Below are 19,155 nucleotides of genomic sequence, written 5' to 3'. Positions count from 1 at the left end.
TCACATAAAAACAATTAAGAATACTACTGTGCTCGGTAAAAAAACATACATAAACCAATATCTGAAAAACCATTTCAGATATTGGTTTATGTATGTTTTTTTACCGAGCACAGTAGTATTCTTAATTGTTTTTATGTGATTGATCCACTACTTTTCCAATACATATGTGCATTTTTGAGGTGTAAATCAACAGACATACATCCTCTTTTCTTTTTTCACGCATTTTAACATCACGTATATAGTGGTTTTAAGAGGTTTCCACCGCAATTTGTTTTAAATTCTCCAGAGCACCAGCAGAGATAATAGATCATCTCACACTCATATATGATTTTAGTATTCACAGTGCACTAAAAGGTTTTAGCGCCAAAGCTTAATTTATATTTTAGATTTCTAACCTATTCCTATTCTTAGGGACAGGTCTCAAGCACAGGCAGCTTTAACCCCTTAAGTTTATTTCACTATATATATATTTTTTTCCCTTGCCTGTGTGGCGAACGGGTGGAATTTGTCCATAGCGCAATCTTATCTATTTTTTGCTAAATTTACAATGCGTTTGACATTCGATCACAAATGTCATCCGCTACATTCGAAATCTTGTTTCCTCTTTCAGCAGTGGCAGGGGAGTCTGGGCTTACACTGTGAGAGCTTATCGGAGGAAAGGGACACACCTCCCCTCCTCATAGGCAGGGTAATGAAGAAACTTGCAGAGCTGTATTATGAATAGATGAGCTCTCTGATAATCTACCTCTAAGCTCCCTCCCCAACACAAATTTCCAGCTTCTTTTATCTCATGTGTCGGAGAACTTGTCAGAAGTTATCATGCTAATGACAGAGGAAAGGAGCAGCAGAAAGACACGGCATTTAGAGCTTTGGAGAGAGATAAGATAAAGCTGCAGATATGTGTCCAGGTCAAATTTCATGAATGGAGTTTACATCCACTTTAAAGCGGACCTTTAGTCATTTTTTCATCTTTCCATCTATTAAATCTTTTGCCCTTGTTGGTTTAACTTTGGATAGTAAAACATTTTTTTCTGCCTGTAAATACCTTATAAGCCCACTTCCTGTTTCTTGTCTGGTCATTAGCCTAGGCTTATGACATCATGTACAGCTCTCTCTCTCGTGAGAGTTTGCCAGGAAGGGAGGGGGGATGAGTCATAAGAGGGCCAATCAGGGCTAAAGAGCTGGAGGTGTATGGGTCTGCGAGTGCGCATGGGTCTGCGGGTGCACGTGGTCTGCAAGTACCTGTGTATTGTCTTGTTGCGTACCTGTGTATTGTTGAGTAATAGTGTCAGGAAGCTAGTTGTTAGGTAATTTGGACAGGGTATAATCCCCAATCCTCATTAAATTGGTAGGTACGATGCCCGGCGAGTGTGGAGATGAGGACTCGGTGTATATCTTGCGGCATGTATGCATTCCTTGATTATCTGATTGAGAGCGAATACTGCTGTGCAAAATGTAAGCACATTGTTTCCCTGGAAGCCCAGGTTCTGAATTTAGGAAAGCAACTGTCAGCACTGAGGAGAGCCGGGAAGGTACCCGGAAGGTGCCAGCAGGGGCCAGCACAGAGGTGAGGAGAGACAGAGGTGCAGGCACTAGAAAAGATTAAATGGGTGACAGTCAGGAAGAATAGAGGGGGAAGTGCCAGGGAGGCCGATCCAGGGCTGGAGAATCCCACTAAGTATGCTCCATTGAATGACATTGGTGAAACCAGTCAGGGACCAGCACTGCTGGAGCTGAGGGACTCTCCTAGCTGCCAGGGGAAGAACTCCTCCAGTGAGAGTGGAGGTGGGAAGCGAAGGGAAAGGAAAGACAGATTCTGGTGGTAGGGCACTCAATTCTTATAAGGACAGAGAGGGCAATCTGTGTCAACCTGAAAATAAAAGAAGAAAATATTGCGCTAACCAAAAAAGTGATCACAAGCAGCTACATACAAAAATGACCAAATTCATAAATAAACTAAACAATAAAATGTAGCGCTAAAGAAAGTGCTGTGAGAACACATGTAACAAACACTTTAAAAAGAGAAACCAATAAAGTCCAAATAATTAAGTGAATACAATAGTCCTTGAAGTCCACGTAGGACACAAAATGTGGTGTTTCACACGGTGTAAAAACTAAAAAGAGGTCTTGAAGACATCTCAAACCAGTGACATCTGGGTAGGTAAAAAGAAGATGGGTTCTCTTGCCGAAACACAAGGTCATACAGGCATATATAGATGGATAAATCCCTGCAGGTCTATCCGCCACTGGAATGGTTGTGGATCCTCTGGTCAAAGGAGGAGTAGTCTGTATCATCCACGAAATTCCAATTCCTCAGGGGTCCCGATGGAATGGACGGGAAGAACCAACTCGAATCCAAAAAAACGGGATAGCTAACGAGGCCAAACTCATGCAGGGGATCACATATGAGACAGAAAAGAAATACAGCTTCCCATAGTGTAGATGAAAATATAAAGGTAGCTGTTTATTGGCATTAAATCAGCGAATACAAAATAAAAAGATTACATAAAAACGTGATCACATAGTAAAAAGGCAATACAGGAAACATGACTACCACGTCCTACGTGTTTCGTCCCATAGGACTTCAACGGGGGCATCTAACTGTTCCCCTGTATTGCACACAAATATATAAAAAACTAAGAAAGATATAACACCAATTGCAAATTGGATTACACAATCAATAATAACACGTTCCCTGACAGGACGGCATTACTCACATGGTATAACAAAGTCGGCCCCTAACTAAGAAGAACAAATCAGCATTCTCATAACTAAACCCCAAAAAAACGTAATTGTACCTCCAGCCTATTGTAGAGACTAAGAGACCATAGTCCACATGTAAAAACCTGCGATAAACAGGAAAACATCCCGCGAAAATGGGTTCAAAGGACATATCCAAAGGTCAGCCAATCAGCACCAAGTGTACAAAAACACTCAAGGTTAGGCTGGCCAATCAAAGGAAAGATGGATCATAGTAAACTCTAGAAGGGAGGCCTGGTTATACTCAAACCAAGCCTCACCTTCAAGTTAGGACGTAATTGGGTAAGGAGGAGGGAGGAGCTGGTGTAGTAAGGAGGGATTTGGGTTCCTGGAGGACTGGGCCGACTTCTCAGTCAGTCACCAGTACTATAGAAGGGACGGACTGCACCTAAATGAGGAGGGTGCATATCTGCTGGGAGTAAAGATGGGCAAAAAGTTAGAGGGGTTTTTAAAGCGGTTCTATACTGTTTATTTTTTTTACTTTTACCTACAGGTAAGCCTATAATAATGCAGCAGTGCATGTGCACAGGGGATATTCGGCTGAAAGCCCGGCAGACGCCGGACTTTGCCGGAAAGAAATCTCCCGTGCACATGCATGGGAGTGACGATAGCACGGCTCTGGCCACTCACAGCGCCGGAGCCACGATACCTGGAAGACATGCCGAGGGAACATGTCAGCTCCCTTGGCGTGGATCGTCGGAGATATCGGGGCCTTGTTCTAAGGTAAGTATTTCATAATGAGCTAGTATGCAGTGCATACTAGCTCATTATGCCCTTTCCTTGCAGGTAAGAAAAAAAAAAATCAGCAGGTTTACTCCTGATTTAAACTAGGTGAGGGTCCAGAGGTTGAGATAGTCAGTGTGGAACATATTCCAGAGGGTAATATTTGGGGCATTAGTGGTAGGTTGACTAAGGCATATACACCCAAGGTAAGTATAGTAACAAGTCTTAGTCGCTATCTTAGAACACCCAATAAGAGGATAGTATGCGACCGGTCTAAACTACGTGGCATGTTCACCAATGCCAGGAGCCTGGCGGACAAGATGGGTGAACTAGCTAACAGAGGAGAGAAATAGAGTTAGACTTGAGAAACTTAACATTAATAAATCACCGGGACAAGATTGCTTGCACCCGAGGGTACTTAGGCAACATAGAGTCCGGGGGTCTTGTGGGCACGGTCACGATGTACACGGCGGGTGCCCACTAGCCCTGCCAATTAAAAGGGGACATACAGGTATGCCCATTTGCCCACCACTGCCATTGTACAAACGTATAACAGCGTGCAGCAGTCGGCAAGTGGTTAAATACCACCAAAAGAAAGCTCTATTTGTGGGAAGAAAATGATAAAAAAAAAAAAAAATGTATTTGGGTACAGCGTTGCATGACTCATGGGATGTATGACATCTTTATGGTCTAGGTCAGAGACCAGGAAGCAACTTAAGAAATATAAAAAAAGTTTATAACAAGTAAATATAATATACCTTCCTATCTATTTACTAATGCTAGCAGCATAAGAAGAATTCGCTTTACGGTCGCTACCGCACATATACCTAGTACATTATTCACACATCGGGGAAGGGAGCAAAGCAGGAAGTAAAAAACAGCACATTGCTTAGTAAAAGCAGTACACACAGTACACAGTAACACATAGCTTCAGTATAAAACACATAAATGGGAAACATAAGGGGAATACAAAGACACTGAAATTCAAAAGAGCCAATTTCTCTACACTACCAACCTTGCTAGAAAATATTAATTGGGATAAAATCTTAGGAACAAAGAGCACAGAGGAGAGATGGGTTTGATTTAAGAGCATATTAAATAACGGCATTAGCCAGTGCATCCCATTGGGGAAATGAATAGCAAAAAGAGCAAATAAAAGTCCTGGGTGGTTTAACTCCAATGTTAAAATGCATATAAAAGCAAAAGGAGAAGGACTTTAAAAAATACAAGGCTGGGGCATCATCGTCAGCATTCAAACTTTATAAAGAATGCAACAAGAAATGTAAGGGTGCAGTCAGGATGGCTAAGACACAAAGAGGAGGAGAGAGCAAAAATAATCACAAGAAATTCTTTAAGCATCTAAACAGTAAAAGAGGGAAGACAGACCATATTGGCCCCATAAATAATGAGGAAGGGAATCTGCTTACAAAGGATGGTAAGAAGGGAAGGTATTGAAGTTATTCTTCTCAGTCTTCACAAGGAAATCGGGGGGGCTTCAGTAACCAAAACTGCAGTGTTTATCCTCATGACACATCACAGGAAGCACCCTCGCGGCTAACAGAGGACAGACTTTGAAATAGACTTGAAAAACGTAACATTAATAAATCACTGGGACCAGATACCTTGCACCCAAGGGTCCTTAGGGAACTCAGTCAAGTAATTGCCAGACCATTGTTCCTAAATTTTACTGACAGTCTACTGACTAGAATGGTACCAGTTGATTGGAGAAAAGCCAGTGTAACACCAATATTTAAAAAGCTCCCAAAATACATCCCTGGGAATTACAGACCAGTTAGCCTAACATCAATAGTATGCAAGCTCTTGGAGGGGTTGATAAGGGACTATATACAAGATTTTAGTAATGAAAACTGTATCATTAGCAGTAATCAGCATGGATTCATGAAGAATCATTCTTGCCAAACCAATCTATTAACCACCTATGAGGAATTGAGCTGTCATCTAGATAAAGGGAAGCCCATAGATGTGGTGTATCTGGATTTTGCAAAAGCATTTGACACAGTTCCCCATAAACATTTACTCTACAAAATAAGGTTCATTGGCATGGACCATAGGCTGAGTACATGGATTGAAACCTGGCTACAGGGGCAAGTTCAGACAGTGGTGATAAATTGGGAATACTTGGAATGGTCAGGGGTGGATAGTGGAGTCCCCCAGGGTTCTATGATGGGACCAATTATGTTTAATTTGTTCACAAACAACCTGGAGGATGGGGTAAACAGTTAAATATCTGTATTTGTGGACGATACTAAGCTAAGCAGGGCAATAACGTCTCCGCAGGATGTGGAAACCTTGCCATAAAGATTTGAACAAATTTACGGGGTGGGCAACTATATGGCAAATTAAGTTTAATGTATAAAAATGTAAAATAATGCATTTGGGTGGCAAAAATATGAACGCAATCTATACACTGGGGGAGGAGAACCTCTGTGGGAATCTAGGATGGAAAAGGACCTGGGGGTCCTAGTAGATATGTTCAGCAATGACATGCAATGCCAAGCTGCTGCTAACAAAGCAAACAGAATATTGGCATTAAAAAGGGGATCGATTCCAGAGATAAAACGATAATTCTCCCGCTCTACAAGACTCTGGTCTGGCCGCACCTGGAATATGCTGTTCAGTTCTGGGCACTAGTCCTCAGGAAGGATGTACTGGAAATGGAGAGAGTATAAAGAAGGGCAACAAAGCTGACAAAGGGTCTGGAGGATATTAGTTATGAGGAAAGGTTGCGAGCACTGAACTTATTCTCTCTGGAGAAGAGACTCTTGAGAGGGGATATGATTTAAATTTACAAATACCGTACTGGTGACCCCACAATAGGGATACAACTTTTTTCGTGGAAGGGAGTTTAACAAGACACACATCCACTCATTAAAATTAGAAGAAAACAGGTTAAACCATGAACTATGTAGAGGGATCTTTACTGTAAGAGTGACAAGGATGTGGAATTCCCTTCCACAGGTGGTGGTCTCAGTGGGGAGCATCGATAGTTTCAAAAAACTATTAGATAAGCACCTGAACAACCACAACATACAGGGATATACAATGTAATACTGACATATAATCACACACATAGGTTGGACTTGATGGATATGTGTCTTTTTTTCAACCTCACCTGCTATGTAACTATGTGTGCCTCTGCATGTCTGTGTAAATCCAGGAAGTGAACAGGCAGCAGCTTCAGCTGCCCACAGTTAAAAGGGTTTCAGCCAGACTCAGTGGAGGGAGATTTCTTCAGCATATTTGGCAAGTACAGAATCACAGTATATATAAAGCAATATGCAAAGCGGTTGAAGGGAAGCTTCAGATGTGAGCAGACTGCAGTTCCTCTTTAAGTTTCCTGTCTGCAGTTAAGCAGCAGAAAAGCCCAAGTGGACTGTGCGCTGTCTATTCTGTAGGGCTATATGCAGAATTTATAACGAATAAAATAAGAACCAATTTAATAAAAAAAATGATTACATGGCAGTCAAGTAATGTACTTGTATAGATTCTTTTTTTTTTTTTTTTTCAAAGAAAGATATTGTTTAGTGTCACTTTAATGAGCATCTAACCCTTTGAGTATGTGTGTGTGTTGGGGGAGGGGGGGGAACGTCTCACTGTAAGGGGAACTTTAAGAGTAAGAAGCTTGTATATACTCAGCAATTAGTAGAGGCGTTTGCACATAATTCCAGACTCATTTGTTGAGTTTGTTTTTTCTGTAACCATCTACAGATGCGTATGTTTGTGGTATAAATTATGTATTTGTAAAATCCACAATGAGATAATTGTTTTTGTAATTTAAACTGGGTAGAATAGGAACCCTACCCTGTAAAGCTGGGAAAAGAATGCCATCTCTGTGCCAGTTTGCCTTTCTGACATGTTCTCAGATATGAGGTTGCGTAATAGTCTGACTTTAGTTTCCGAATATTAATTGAGTCCCAGCAGGTAAAAATAAAATAACACACATGTGAATGTGATCTGCTGGAACAAGAAAGGTGTGTGTAGGGAATAACCAAAAATCACACATAAACAAAAGGATTACTACTGAAATATGACTCAAAGCCTTTGACTATGGAGGACACCTGGAGTTTGATACGAGGCCAAAACACAAGGTAATGGTCCTATCCAAGGCTGGGGGGAAGTGTAACTGGCCTTAACCCTTTTGCTGCCTGAGGACTTTTTGAGTTAAAAAAAATTTTAGGCCTGAAGATTACTTAAAACCAACAAATATTTTATGAAGACATGGATGAACGAGTTTGGGATGGAGGAACTTGTCTGGCCTGCACAGAGTCCTGATCTCAACCTGATAGAACACCTTTGGGATGAAATAGAGCAGAGACTGTGAGCCAGGCCTTCCCAGCCACATCAGTGCCTGACCTCACAAATGCTCTTCTGGAGGAATTTTCAATCATTCCCATAGACACACTCCTAAACCTTGTCAACAACCTTCCCAGAAGAGTTGACGCTGTTATAGCTGCAAAGGGTGGGCCAACTCAATATTGAAACCTACAGCCTAAGACTGGGATGCCATTAAAGTGCTTGTAAACCCTATTTTGTTGTCTTATCTATTGGTAAGCCTAGAATAATCGGCTGCAGGACTGATTTGTGTATTTTGTCAGCTGAGGACTGCCATGATACAATAGTGCAGTGGAGAGTAGTCCCCCATCCACCTCAATTTGTGGATGGAGCAATTGGTTAGTTTTTTTTTTAAACCAGCTTAAGGCTCAGCAATGGCACAGTCATGCAAATCCTGGTATACTTAGTAGACCTGGCAGGTCTTGGAAGTATTTACAAATGTCTGACACAAGTCAACCCCTACTTTGTGACTCATTGCAACTTTGGGGTCTCCAAACCTGCAAAATACAAGGCCCTGCCTAAACTATTCAATTTATTTTTATCCAGTCAAGCAGTCCACTACATAATTATTGGTAGGTCTAAAGGAGATTGTAAGATGTATGGTGATCCGTAAAGCAGGTCATACACCATCCAAAAATTCAGACGATTCCTAATCAATAGTCTAAAATTCATTCTGTGGGTGGTCCTGTCAGCAGTTACCCCGGCTCAATAAAAGTCAACTCTTGTAGAAGGTGCTAAATGGAAAATTCGGAGCCAAACACCTGCATCCAATTAGGTACTGTTCAGGTATTCTGACAGCCGCAGGTGCTGGCACTGCAAGTTTTGGACATCCACGCTGTCCAACACGGATGGAGAAAAAGAGTAATCCTAATGCGTAGGATCAACTTTAGTGTTTTACTCCGATCACTCAGGGAGGGGCGAGTGGAAATACTTCCAGCATACTGATGATTTAATTTTCCAGAGTGCATCTCTTACTCCAACTAAAATTTAAAGTAGTTCTAAAGGCAGAAGGTTTTTTTTTTTTTTCATCTTAATGCATTCTTTGAAAAAGATAAAAACCCTATGTACAGCAGCCCCCCCCCCCCCCCCAGCCTTCCTAATACTTACCTGAGCCCCATCTCGATCCAGCGATATTGCAAGAGAGCCTAGGCCAGTGATGGTGAACCTTGGCACCCCAGATGTTTTGGAACTACATTTCCCATGATGCTCCTGCACTATGCAGTGTAGTTGAGCATCATGGGAAATGTAGTTCCAAAACATCTGGGGTGCCAAGGTTTGCCATCACTGGCTTAGGCTGTCCAGGACAATCCCTTCTGATTGACAGCAGCAGGAGCCAATGGTGTCTGCTGCTGTGTCTCAGCCAATCAGAAGGGATTGTCCTGGACAGCCTAGGCCAGTGATGGCGAACCTTGGCACCCCAGATGTTTTGGAACTACATTTCCCATGCTGCTCAACTACACTGCATAGTGCAGGAGCATCATGGGAAATGTAGGACAATCCCTTCTGATTGGCTGAGACACAGCAGCAGACACCATTGGCTCCTGCTGCTGTCAATCATAGTCAGTGAGCCAATGAGGAAGGAGAGGGGGCGGGGCTGAGCTGCAGTTCCATGTCTGAATGGGGACACAGAGCCTTGGCTCAAGTGCCCCCATAGCAAGCTGATTGCTGTGGGGGCAGGAGGGAGGAGCCAGGAGGGTCGGCGATGGACCCGAGAAGAGGAGGATCTGGGCTGTTCTGTGCAAAACCAACTACACAGAGCAGATAAGTATAACATGTTTGTAATTTTTAAACAAAAAAAACAAAACAAGACTTTAATATCACTTTAAGAACTGTTATTTGGTGATAAATTTAAGTATAACTAAAGGCAAAATGTTTTTTGGTTTTAGATAGAAGGAAGAGTAATTTGAATACCTGCCAGTTTTTATTGCTGTCTGTACCCCCGTTAAGGAGAGTCATCCTCTCTATTTATTCTTTTGACCATTATCATTGAAAATGAAAGTAAAAGAAAATCCCAAATTTTGGGTTCTCCCCAGAAAAGTAATAAAGGGGAAATCTTCCAATGGGGGCTCTAATTCTGGTGACCTGGGGGGGGGGGGGGTGGGGGCCAAGGAATTCCCTTAATTTGCCGGGATTTTCTCTCACTTCCTGTTGTGACTATGGGACAGGAGGTGAACGTAAAACTCTCCAATGGGACAGCAATGGTAAAAATAAACCTTACAAGGTTTAGAACCCTCTATCCAGAATGGAAATAAAAATCCTTTAGTTCTATTTTAAATGATACTGTTGCTAAATATTGTATCATGGCAAGATATTTGTACAGATTAGTACGTTTTTTGAAAGATCCACCCTTATGAGATCTGTAGGCATCCTAGGATGACAAAGAGAGACAATCATGGAAGAAAAAGAAAAAAGATAAGCTTGAGTTCAGTTTTGAGCCAAGTTTCTGGTCGTTCTTTGCTGCCACATTTCTGTTGCTGATGGGCCCCACTTTTCCGTTGTGTCCCCTGTGAAGTAGCACAGCTTGCACCGGTAGCATGTCCATCCCTGCAGAATTTTTTTTGTGGCTAATGACCGTGTTTCTGGAAAGGGTCATAAACCTGGAGATTTAGCATTGTCTGTAGATCCATTGGCCTATGGCAGCCAGCAATGTTATAATGACTCCAGACAGAATTTAAGCCATGCCTAGTATTCTTTGACTTTCTAAAGCCAGGTCATTGAGTTATGAGACTGAATAGGAGCAGACATAAATAATTGAATGAAGACATTAATTGTAATAAAATGAAAAGCCTGGAATGCCTCGAATTTCATTGTCTGGTCATTATTAATAGCTGTGATGTTGGTGACGCTGTGATCTTAGTCACATAGGCCAGCGATGTTGTTCTGTTCTACAGGAAAGGCAGAGGAAGCGGGGAGGCGTCTGTGCAATTTACTGGAGAATGCTAGCTGGGGATTAGACTTGGAAAACTTGATTTCCTCACATTGTACTAGCAGACTTTGGTTTTCATTTTTACGTACTTCAGGCAGAAACAGCTTTAAAGCCACGTTTACCTTTTTTATATTCTTTCTTTTACCTGTGACATAGTTGCCTAACATTTTTTTTTCATATTCTCAGCAGTATTTATTAGCCTGCTTACCACCCCTTTCTTCTTATTCTTCCTTTTGATCCCCTTTCTTTCTTGGAATTACCCCTTTTTGTGATTTTTCTTTGGATTCCCCTCTTTCTTGGGATTCTTCTTTGGGCCCCCACCTCTTGGGTTTCTTTTTGTTATTCCCTCTCTTGAGATTACCATTTTCTAGGGATTCTTTTTGCGTTCCCCTTTCTTGGGATTACCACTGTCTGGGTATTATTCTTTGGCTTCCCCTCTTTTGAGATTACCTCTTTCTTGGGATGCTTCTTTGGGTTTCCCTCTCTTGAGACTATCTCTTACTTGGGATTCTTCTATGGGATCACCTCTCTCAGGATGACCATTTTCTTGGCATCGTTTTTGGGTTCTCCTCTTGGGATTACCACTTTTTTGGTATTCTTCTTTGGATCACCTCTATTGAGAATTCTCTCTTTCTTGTGATACTTCATGGGGATCCCTTCTCTTGGGATAACCTCTTTCTTAGGAATCTTCTTTGGGACCCCCTCTCTTGGAATTCCCTTTTTCTTGGGTTTCTTTTTGGCATCCCCTCTCTTGAAATTACCATTTTCTGGGGATTCTTTTTGGAATCGCCTTTCTTGGCATTATCACTGCCTTGTATTCTTCTATGGATTCCTCTCATTTGGGATTACCCCTTTCTTGTGATTATTTGGGTTCCCCTCTCTTGGGATTTCCTCTTTTTGGGATTCTTCTTTGAGATCTCCTCTTATGAGTTCACCCTTTTATTGAGATTATTTTGGGGCTCCCCTTTCTTGATTACCCTCTTCTTAGGATTCTTTTTGGGTTCCCCTTTCCTGGGGTTACAACTTTCTTGGGATTCTTCTTTGGGTTCACCTCTTTTGGGATTACCTCTTTCTTGGGATTCTTCTTTGGGTTCCCCTCTTTTGAGATAACCCTTTTATTGGAATTCTTTTGGGGTTCCACTCTCTTGATTGCCCTTTTCTTCGGATTCTTTGTGGGTTCCCCTTTCTTGGGATTATCCCTTTTATTTCTAGCCTCTTCCACTTCACATTGTACTGGTTAGTATACAGTAGGTGATTACATATGTACAGTATATGTGTGACCCCTGTATGTATATCTAAAATCGGTGTGATTATATTTGCCAGTTATGCATAGTGCAGTTCTCAGCAATCCTGAAACAGAAACTATGCATATAGAGAAATCAGTTTTGTGTGTTTTTGTTTTTCTATTACAATAGAAAACTTGTGTTTGTTAGTTTTGGAACATAGCCGAGAATCTGTAATTTTTATTGTGTCCCCAGTAGGAGATTTCCTTTAACGTTTTGTCTCAGTGACGTTGGTCAGATCTCTGCAGTTTGGCACACATGAAGCAACGAGAACATTCTTTTTAATAGAATGGCGAAGGGTTAAAAACTCTTAGGTTCTCATACTTTACACTCCTATTGGGGAGATTTTTGTACTTCCTCTTCCAGAGACAGTGGTCACCAGAGCAGGAAAGTGATCAGAAATACAAACCAGGCAGGAATTCTAAGCTTACCCCAATTCAAGAAATTTTGGTCTGGGATTGCATTTTAACCAATGAACCTGTCACCCTTCTTAACCACTTAACCGCAGTACATATATATACGTTGCGGTTGGCAAGTGGTTTACCAGGATTACGGCTGAAGATATCGGCCATAACCCCAGTAACGTTTTTTGCAGCCGGTTGCTGGCTTCCTCATAAAAGCAATGAGCTGTGGAATATATTCGTCCTTGGAGGTCATGACATCACTTCAGGTCCAGGTTGGAAGTAAATATTTTTCTTTGTTATTGGTAAAGCATAAGATCTTTTATTTATTTATTTTTTTAATGGTAAAGAGATTTGGGGGTCTTTTTGACCCGTGATCTTTCCATAAAGAGGACCTTTCATTCTTTTTTTCTATTTCAAAGGATGTTTACATTCCTTGTAATAGGAATAAAAGTGATCAAAACAAATTAAATGACAGTGTAACAAAATAGAGTAAAATAAATAAAGTGTAAAGTCAGTGCTCGCGTGTAGAAACAAACGCATATGTAAACAGCGTTTGCACCACACGTGAGGTATCACCGCGAACGTTGGAGTGAGAGCAATAATTCTAGTGCTAGACTTCCTCTGCAACTCTAAACAGGTAACCTGTAAAGGCATTTAAAATGTCACCTATAGAGAGTTTTAAGTACTGTAGTTTGTCGCCATTCCACAAGTGTGCGCAGTTTTAAAGCTTGACATGTCGGGTAACTATTTACTCGGCGTAACATCTTTTTACAAAAAACTTGGGGTCTATATTGTTTTATTATTTTTTAATTCATGAATTTTTTTATATTGTGTTTGAAAAACCGCTGTGCAAATACCACGTGACATAAAAAATTGCAGTTTTCGCCATTTTATTCCCCAGGGTCTCTGCTAAAAAAAATATATAATGTTTGGGGGTTCTAAGTAATTTTCTAGCAAAAAAATAATGATTTAAACTTGTAAACGAAAAATGGCAGAAAAACCCTGGTCTTCAAGTGGTTAAAAAAAAAGTTATATTACAAAATACTTGCATGTGTGCCACTGTCATCCTGGTTTTCCCTTTTGGATAAGCAAATATTATCCAAATACAAGAGGTATATTTAGTCTTACATTAATCTTTGTGTGTTTTGTGCATTTCTTCCAGATCTGTGAAGTAATCTATTGTGAGATGTTATATTATGTAAATGGAGTGTAGCACTGACCCCCGAAGGAGCGGCTGATTTGATTGGGCTTACCGTTACCTTCTTGACCTCATGTATGTCTAAGGCCGCGTACACACGAGAGGATTGTCCGTCCAACTTAGTCCGCTGAAACGTGTTTCAGCGGACAGTCCGCTCGTGTGTGGGCTTTAGCGGACTTTTTCAGCGGACAGTCTGGCGGACTAAGTCTTTCGGAATTTCCGTAATACAGTCCGTCCAACTTTGGTTTCAGCGGACAGTCCGCTCATGAGTAGGCTAGTTGGACGGACTAAGTATGGCGCATGCTCAGAAAGGATTTACACGGCCGAAGGTTGCATTGCAGTGTATTGGACGTCGTATTTCTAGTCCCGTCGTACGTGCTGTACACGTCATCGCGCAAGCTTTCAACGGACTGTGTGTTCATCGTGTGTGGTCAAGTCCGTTCATTCAAAAGTAGGACGGACTGTCTGTCGGATTGTCTGACGGACTTAGTTGGACGGACAATCCTCTCGTGTGTACGCGGCCTAAGGGTTTCCTGAGGTAGATGGCCCAAGAACTGCAGAGGGATTTTTATTTGCAAAAAATAATAAATGAACACAGTCTCTCAAAGTAGGGTTAGAGGGTTTAGGTAGGAAAGTCCAGGTACTCTTGAACTAAATCAAACAGACAAAGGAGTCTCTCACATTAGGAAATCCAGGGAATAGCCATTCACAGCTGGATCCTCACCCTTATCGGATAGTCCTTCTCTCACCAGGCCTAGCAGCCAACAGGGTGTTTAAATCAAACAAAGTCTCTGCCACAGACTTTTTGTAGAACACTTAAATAAAACTGAAAGATGTAGACAACTCGGAAAACCCTCGTGTACGGTACCAGTATCTTGCAGCCGGTCTGGCGATACCATAATAAACCAAATTCACTTGGGGTCTTTCAACTTAGCCTCCAGGCTCCTGCTGAGAAACCAACCTTTGTGTGCCCTTCTCCCGAAGAGTCCTCCCCTGGATGCTTCTACAGTTGCTGGGCCTCTCCACTTACCGATACGGCACCGGACCACCTTCGAATCCTTCTTTGTTACTTTTCCTTGGGCCAGCCAGCCCCAGGACTTGGAGTCAGTTGGATCCGCACCCCAGGCCATGAGAGCCCTGGGGGCTGGTCAGGAGGACCAGGACCAAACAGTCAGAAAGCACTTCTGGACCGGAACCCCAAAGCACGTGACGTGGAGCCTAAGGGGTTAGTCCTTCATTTGTGCAAAAAGGCTGTTTGATCTGATCATCCCTGATCCTCCCCTTCTTCCACAGTCTGATACTACAGAGCCATGGGGGGACTCTGCACATGCTCTGTTTGGTGTGTATTGCTAGAGAGCTTTTTTGGGGGGAGGGTGCATGTGCTCAGCACAGGGCCAATCAGCATTGTGCAGACAGGGGTCAGGGTCCTGCAGCCTCATAGGACAGTCAGAGGAGGATAAAAACTCCTCCTACAAGCTTTAACCAGACACTGGTAGAAGTCATAAGACTACTTTAGAGTGCTAATAAGAAAAGGTATTTATCAGTTTGTTTACTAAAATAATTGCATTTCCATTTTGCGTGTACTGTGGGAGACCAGATATAGTGAATGCAGGGTCCTGGGTTTAGTAACCCTTTAAATCGCTGACAGATTTCCATAAAACCTTTGCACTCCATCCTATACAGTATCCCATCCTCCCAATTATCTCATTCAAGGGAGGCGGCTTCATCCTTCCCTCTCTGCTGCATAAACCAACCTACCCATTCTGGAGCGGGCACACTTTTATGAATCCAAATGAAAATGTTTTTTTCTTGTTTATGCAACATACTGTCACAAGTTTACTAACACCGGGCTTTTTTATTTTTTCTTTACAGTTCATGACGAAGAATCCCAACAAGCGGCTAGGATGTGTACCATCCCAGGGCCTGGAGGAGGCCATTAAACAACACCCGTTTTTCAAAGAAATAGACTGGGTACTACTAGAGCAGCGAAAAATCAAACCCCCATTTAAACCCAGAATTGTAAGTAGTACTACAGTGTGGTGCATGCTGCTAATATAGGCTGCAAAGCCAACATAGTCTGCTGTAGATCACTGCAGGAAAGTAGTTACAGAACTGATGCATCACCATTTATTGCACAGTTGCTTGGGTCAGAATTTGCATTAAAGTGTTTTTTTACCTTAATGTATTCTATGCATGAAGGTAAAAAACCTTATATGTGCAGCAGCGCCCCCTAGCCCCCCCTTATACTTTCCTGAGCCCCCTCTCAATCCAGTGATGTCCTGGAGAGCCTTGCCTGTCTGGGGACTCGCACTTCTGATTGGCTATTGGAAGCAGCAGGAGCCATTGGCTCTCGCTGCTGTAATCACAGTTTTTCCAGAAGCCTTTTCCCTCTTCACCAATCAGGTGAAGAGGGCGGGGCCAAGTCGCAGCTTTGCATGTGAATAGACACACAGAGCAGTGGCTCAGCTTGAATGCCCCCATACCAAGCTGCTTGCTGTGGGGGCTCACAACAGGAGGGAGGAGCCAGGAGTGGCGGCGTGGGACCCGAGAAGAGGAGGATCTGGGCCACTCTGTGCAAAACCCCACTACACAGAGCAGATAAGTACAGTGGATACAAAAACTTCAGATTTCTGTGATATAAAACAAATTAGGCAAAGATAAATAATTTTAGAACTTTTTCCATCTTTTAATGTGACCTATAAACTGTATAACTCATTTGAACAAAAAACAGAATTTTTTTAGGTGGAGGGAAATAAAAAAAATGAAAGTAATACGGCTGCATAAGTGTCCACACCCTTAAACTAATACTTTGTTGAAGCACCTTTTGGTTTTATTACAGCACTCAGTCTTTTTGGGTATGAGTCCATCAGCATGGCACATCCTTACTTGGCAATATTTGCCCACTCTTCTTTGCAAAAACACTCCAAATCTGTCAGATTGCAAGGGCATCTTCTGCGCACAGTCCTCTTCTGATCACCCCACAGATTTTCAATCGGATTCAGGTCTGGGCTCTGGCTGGGCCATTCCAAAACTTTAAGCTTTGGGTCATTGTCATGCTGAAAGATGAAGTTCCTCTTCATGTTCAGCTTTCTAGCAGTAGCCTGAAGGTTTTGTGCCAATATTGACTGGTAATTGGAACTGTTCATAATTCCCTCTACCTTGACTAAGGCCCCTGTTCCAGCTGAAGAAAAACAGCCTCAAAGCATGATGCTGCCACCACCATGCTTCACAGTGGGTATGGTGTTCTTTTGGTGATGTTCAGTGTTGTTTTTGCGCCAAACATATCTTTGGAATTATGTCCAAAAGGTTCAACCTTGGTTTCATCAGACCATAAAACATTTTCCCACATTCTTTTGGTAGACTTTGGATGTGTTTTTCCAAAATTTAGTCAGGCTTAGTGATTTTTTTTTTTTTGGTAAGAAAAGGCTTCTGTCCTGCCACTCTACCCCATAGCCCAGACATATGAAGAATACGAGAGATTGTTGTCACATGTACCACACAGCCAGTAGATATTCCGGCAGCACCTTTAGGTTAGGTTCACACTACTGCAAATTGGATGCAGATTTCCCCGTATCCAAGTCGCATGACAGGAGATTGTGACGGTCTCTCTACGGAGCCGGTTCACATATCTCTGGGGCGAATGTGGAGCGGAATACACAGAGGTCCTGTGTGTCTTTGGCTCTGTTTTCGGGGCTGAATTCAGGCAAAAATTCGGCCCTGATTCGTCCCTGAAACAGAGGAAGATTGTACTGCTTGGAGGGCTTTCTACCACTGCGCCTTCCTCAAAAGGACCTAGATCAGATTCCTACCATCTCAGCACTTGTAGGGGGGGATCACTTAAGAATTTAACTAGTAACATGGTGTAACATTTGGAAATGAATTGGAGGCTTCTTTAATCCAAACACAAACTGCTCATTTTTAGCCTTTGGGTGCTCAACTCTTTGCTTGTGTTTACTTAAAAATAGTGAAAACCAGTGTGGTCCACAAAGAACAAGTCGCATAACTCAAGAGGCACTGGGGTGGGACTAGACACAACTTTCATTTTATTAATGATCCTTGTGACTTCTGCTTTTGCCTTTTTTCTCATCATGCTCAGTTTGTGACCTGGTTGTCCTCCTTTGACTTACTACTTAAAGTGATGCTTTTTTTTGGCAACTTGTATCGTTTGCTGTATTCCAGCCTCACCTCAGCCTATAAATATTAATCTTCCGCTGATGATCTGATTGGTGCAGTCATCCTCATGAAGCAGTAATTGTCCCATTGTAGCATTAATCCTCTAGATTGTTCTAAAGGTAGATGTTTTCTTTTCCACTCTTCTTAGTAAATAGGATCATCCTGGAGCTTGACAGTTTTGGGTTGACATTGCCAGGGATTGTTTTGGCAAAACGCCTTAGATATAATTAATGTTCTTTTTAATTGCATTTGGCTTTTGACAGATTGGATTGCTAAATAACTATTTTGTATATCACTAGGCTGTGCACTACACACAAACACCTCCGGTATTCCTCCACGGTCCCTCTTCATGACCTTTCCTCTCCATTACATGTCCTCCTCTTTATGACCAGGATATTGGTATCTACTGCCTGTTGGCTGGTGATCAGTGGAAGAGGAGTAGCTGGGCCATTGCCATTTTTTTAATACATTTTCTGTCTCTTTTATTTGCATGCCAGGCATTCCTATAGAAGCGCCTCCTCTGTCTGTACCTAAACTTCAGAATTTTTTTGATAGAACATACACTCACCGTCCACTTTATTAAGTACACCTGTTGAATTGCTTGGTTACACAAATTGCTAATCGGCCAATCACATGGCAGCAACTCAATACATTTAGGCATCTAGACTTGGTGAAGACGACTTGCGGAAATTTCAAACAGAGCATTAGAATGGGGAAGAAAGGGGATTTAAGTGACTCTGAACGTGGCCTGGTTGTTGGTGCCGGACGGGCTGGTCTGAGTATTTCAGAAATTGCTGATCTACTGGGATTTTCACACAACCATCTCTCGGGTTTACAGAAAATGGTCAGAAAAAGAAAATATAAAGTGAGCAGCTGACATGTCAGAGTTTAGAGGAGAATGGGTACACTGGCTCCAGAATATAGAAAGGCAACAGTAACTCAACCACTCATTACATCCAAGGTATGCAGAATACCATCTCTGAACGCACAACACATGGAACCTTGAAGCAGATGGGCTACAAACAGAGGACCACACCGGGTGCCACTCCTGTCAGCTAAGAACAGGAAGCGAGAGACTATAATTTGCACAGGATCACCAAAATTGGGCAATAGAAGGTTGGAAAAACGTGGCCTGGTCTGAGAGTCTCGATTTCAGCTGCGGCATTCAGATGGTGGGGTCAGAATTTGGCTTAAACAACATGAAAGCATGGATCTTCCTGCCTTGTATCAAAGGTTCAGGCTGGTGGTGGTGTAATGGTGTCGGGATATTTTCTTGGCACATTTTGGGCCCCTTAGTACCAATTGAGCATTATTTAAATGCCACGGCCTACCTGA

At 42.2% G+C, this 19,155-nt stretch overlaps 1 protein-coding gene across 2 annotated transcripts in view; it reads left to right on the top strand.

The window, feature by feature from the left end:
• The window catches only part of PRKCE (protein kinase C epsilon), a 569,674-nt gene that overhangs the window by 515,662 nt on the left and 34,857 nt on the right, over positions 1–19,155 (top strand). For both annotated transcript variants that reach the window (XM_077485651.1, XM_077485652.1), the window contains exon 14: positions 15,520–15,666. In XM_077485651.1, coding sequence (XP_077341777.1) covers positions 15,520–15,666 — 147 coding nt within the window. The remainder of the gene's footprint in view (positions 1–15,519; positions 15,667–19,155) is intronic.

This window comes from Lithobates pipiens, unplaced genomic scaffold (genome assembly GCF_037356315.1).
Source record: "Lithobates pipiens isolate NorthernLeopardFrog02 unplaced genomic scaffold, aLitPip1_a1.2 Scaffold_18, whole genome shotgun sequence".
Classification (NCBI taxonomy): Eukaryota; Metazoa; Chordata; class Amphibia; order Anura; family Ranidae; genus Lithobates; species Lithobates pipiens.
Note: the sequence above shows the minus strand (reverse complement) of the source record. Positions and strands in the feature narration are given on the sequence as shown.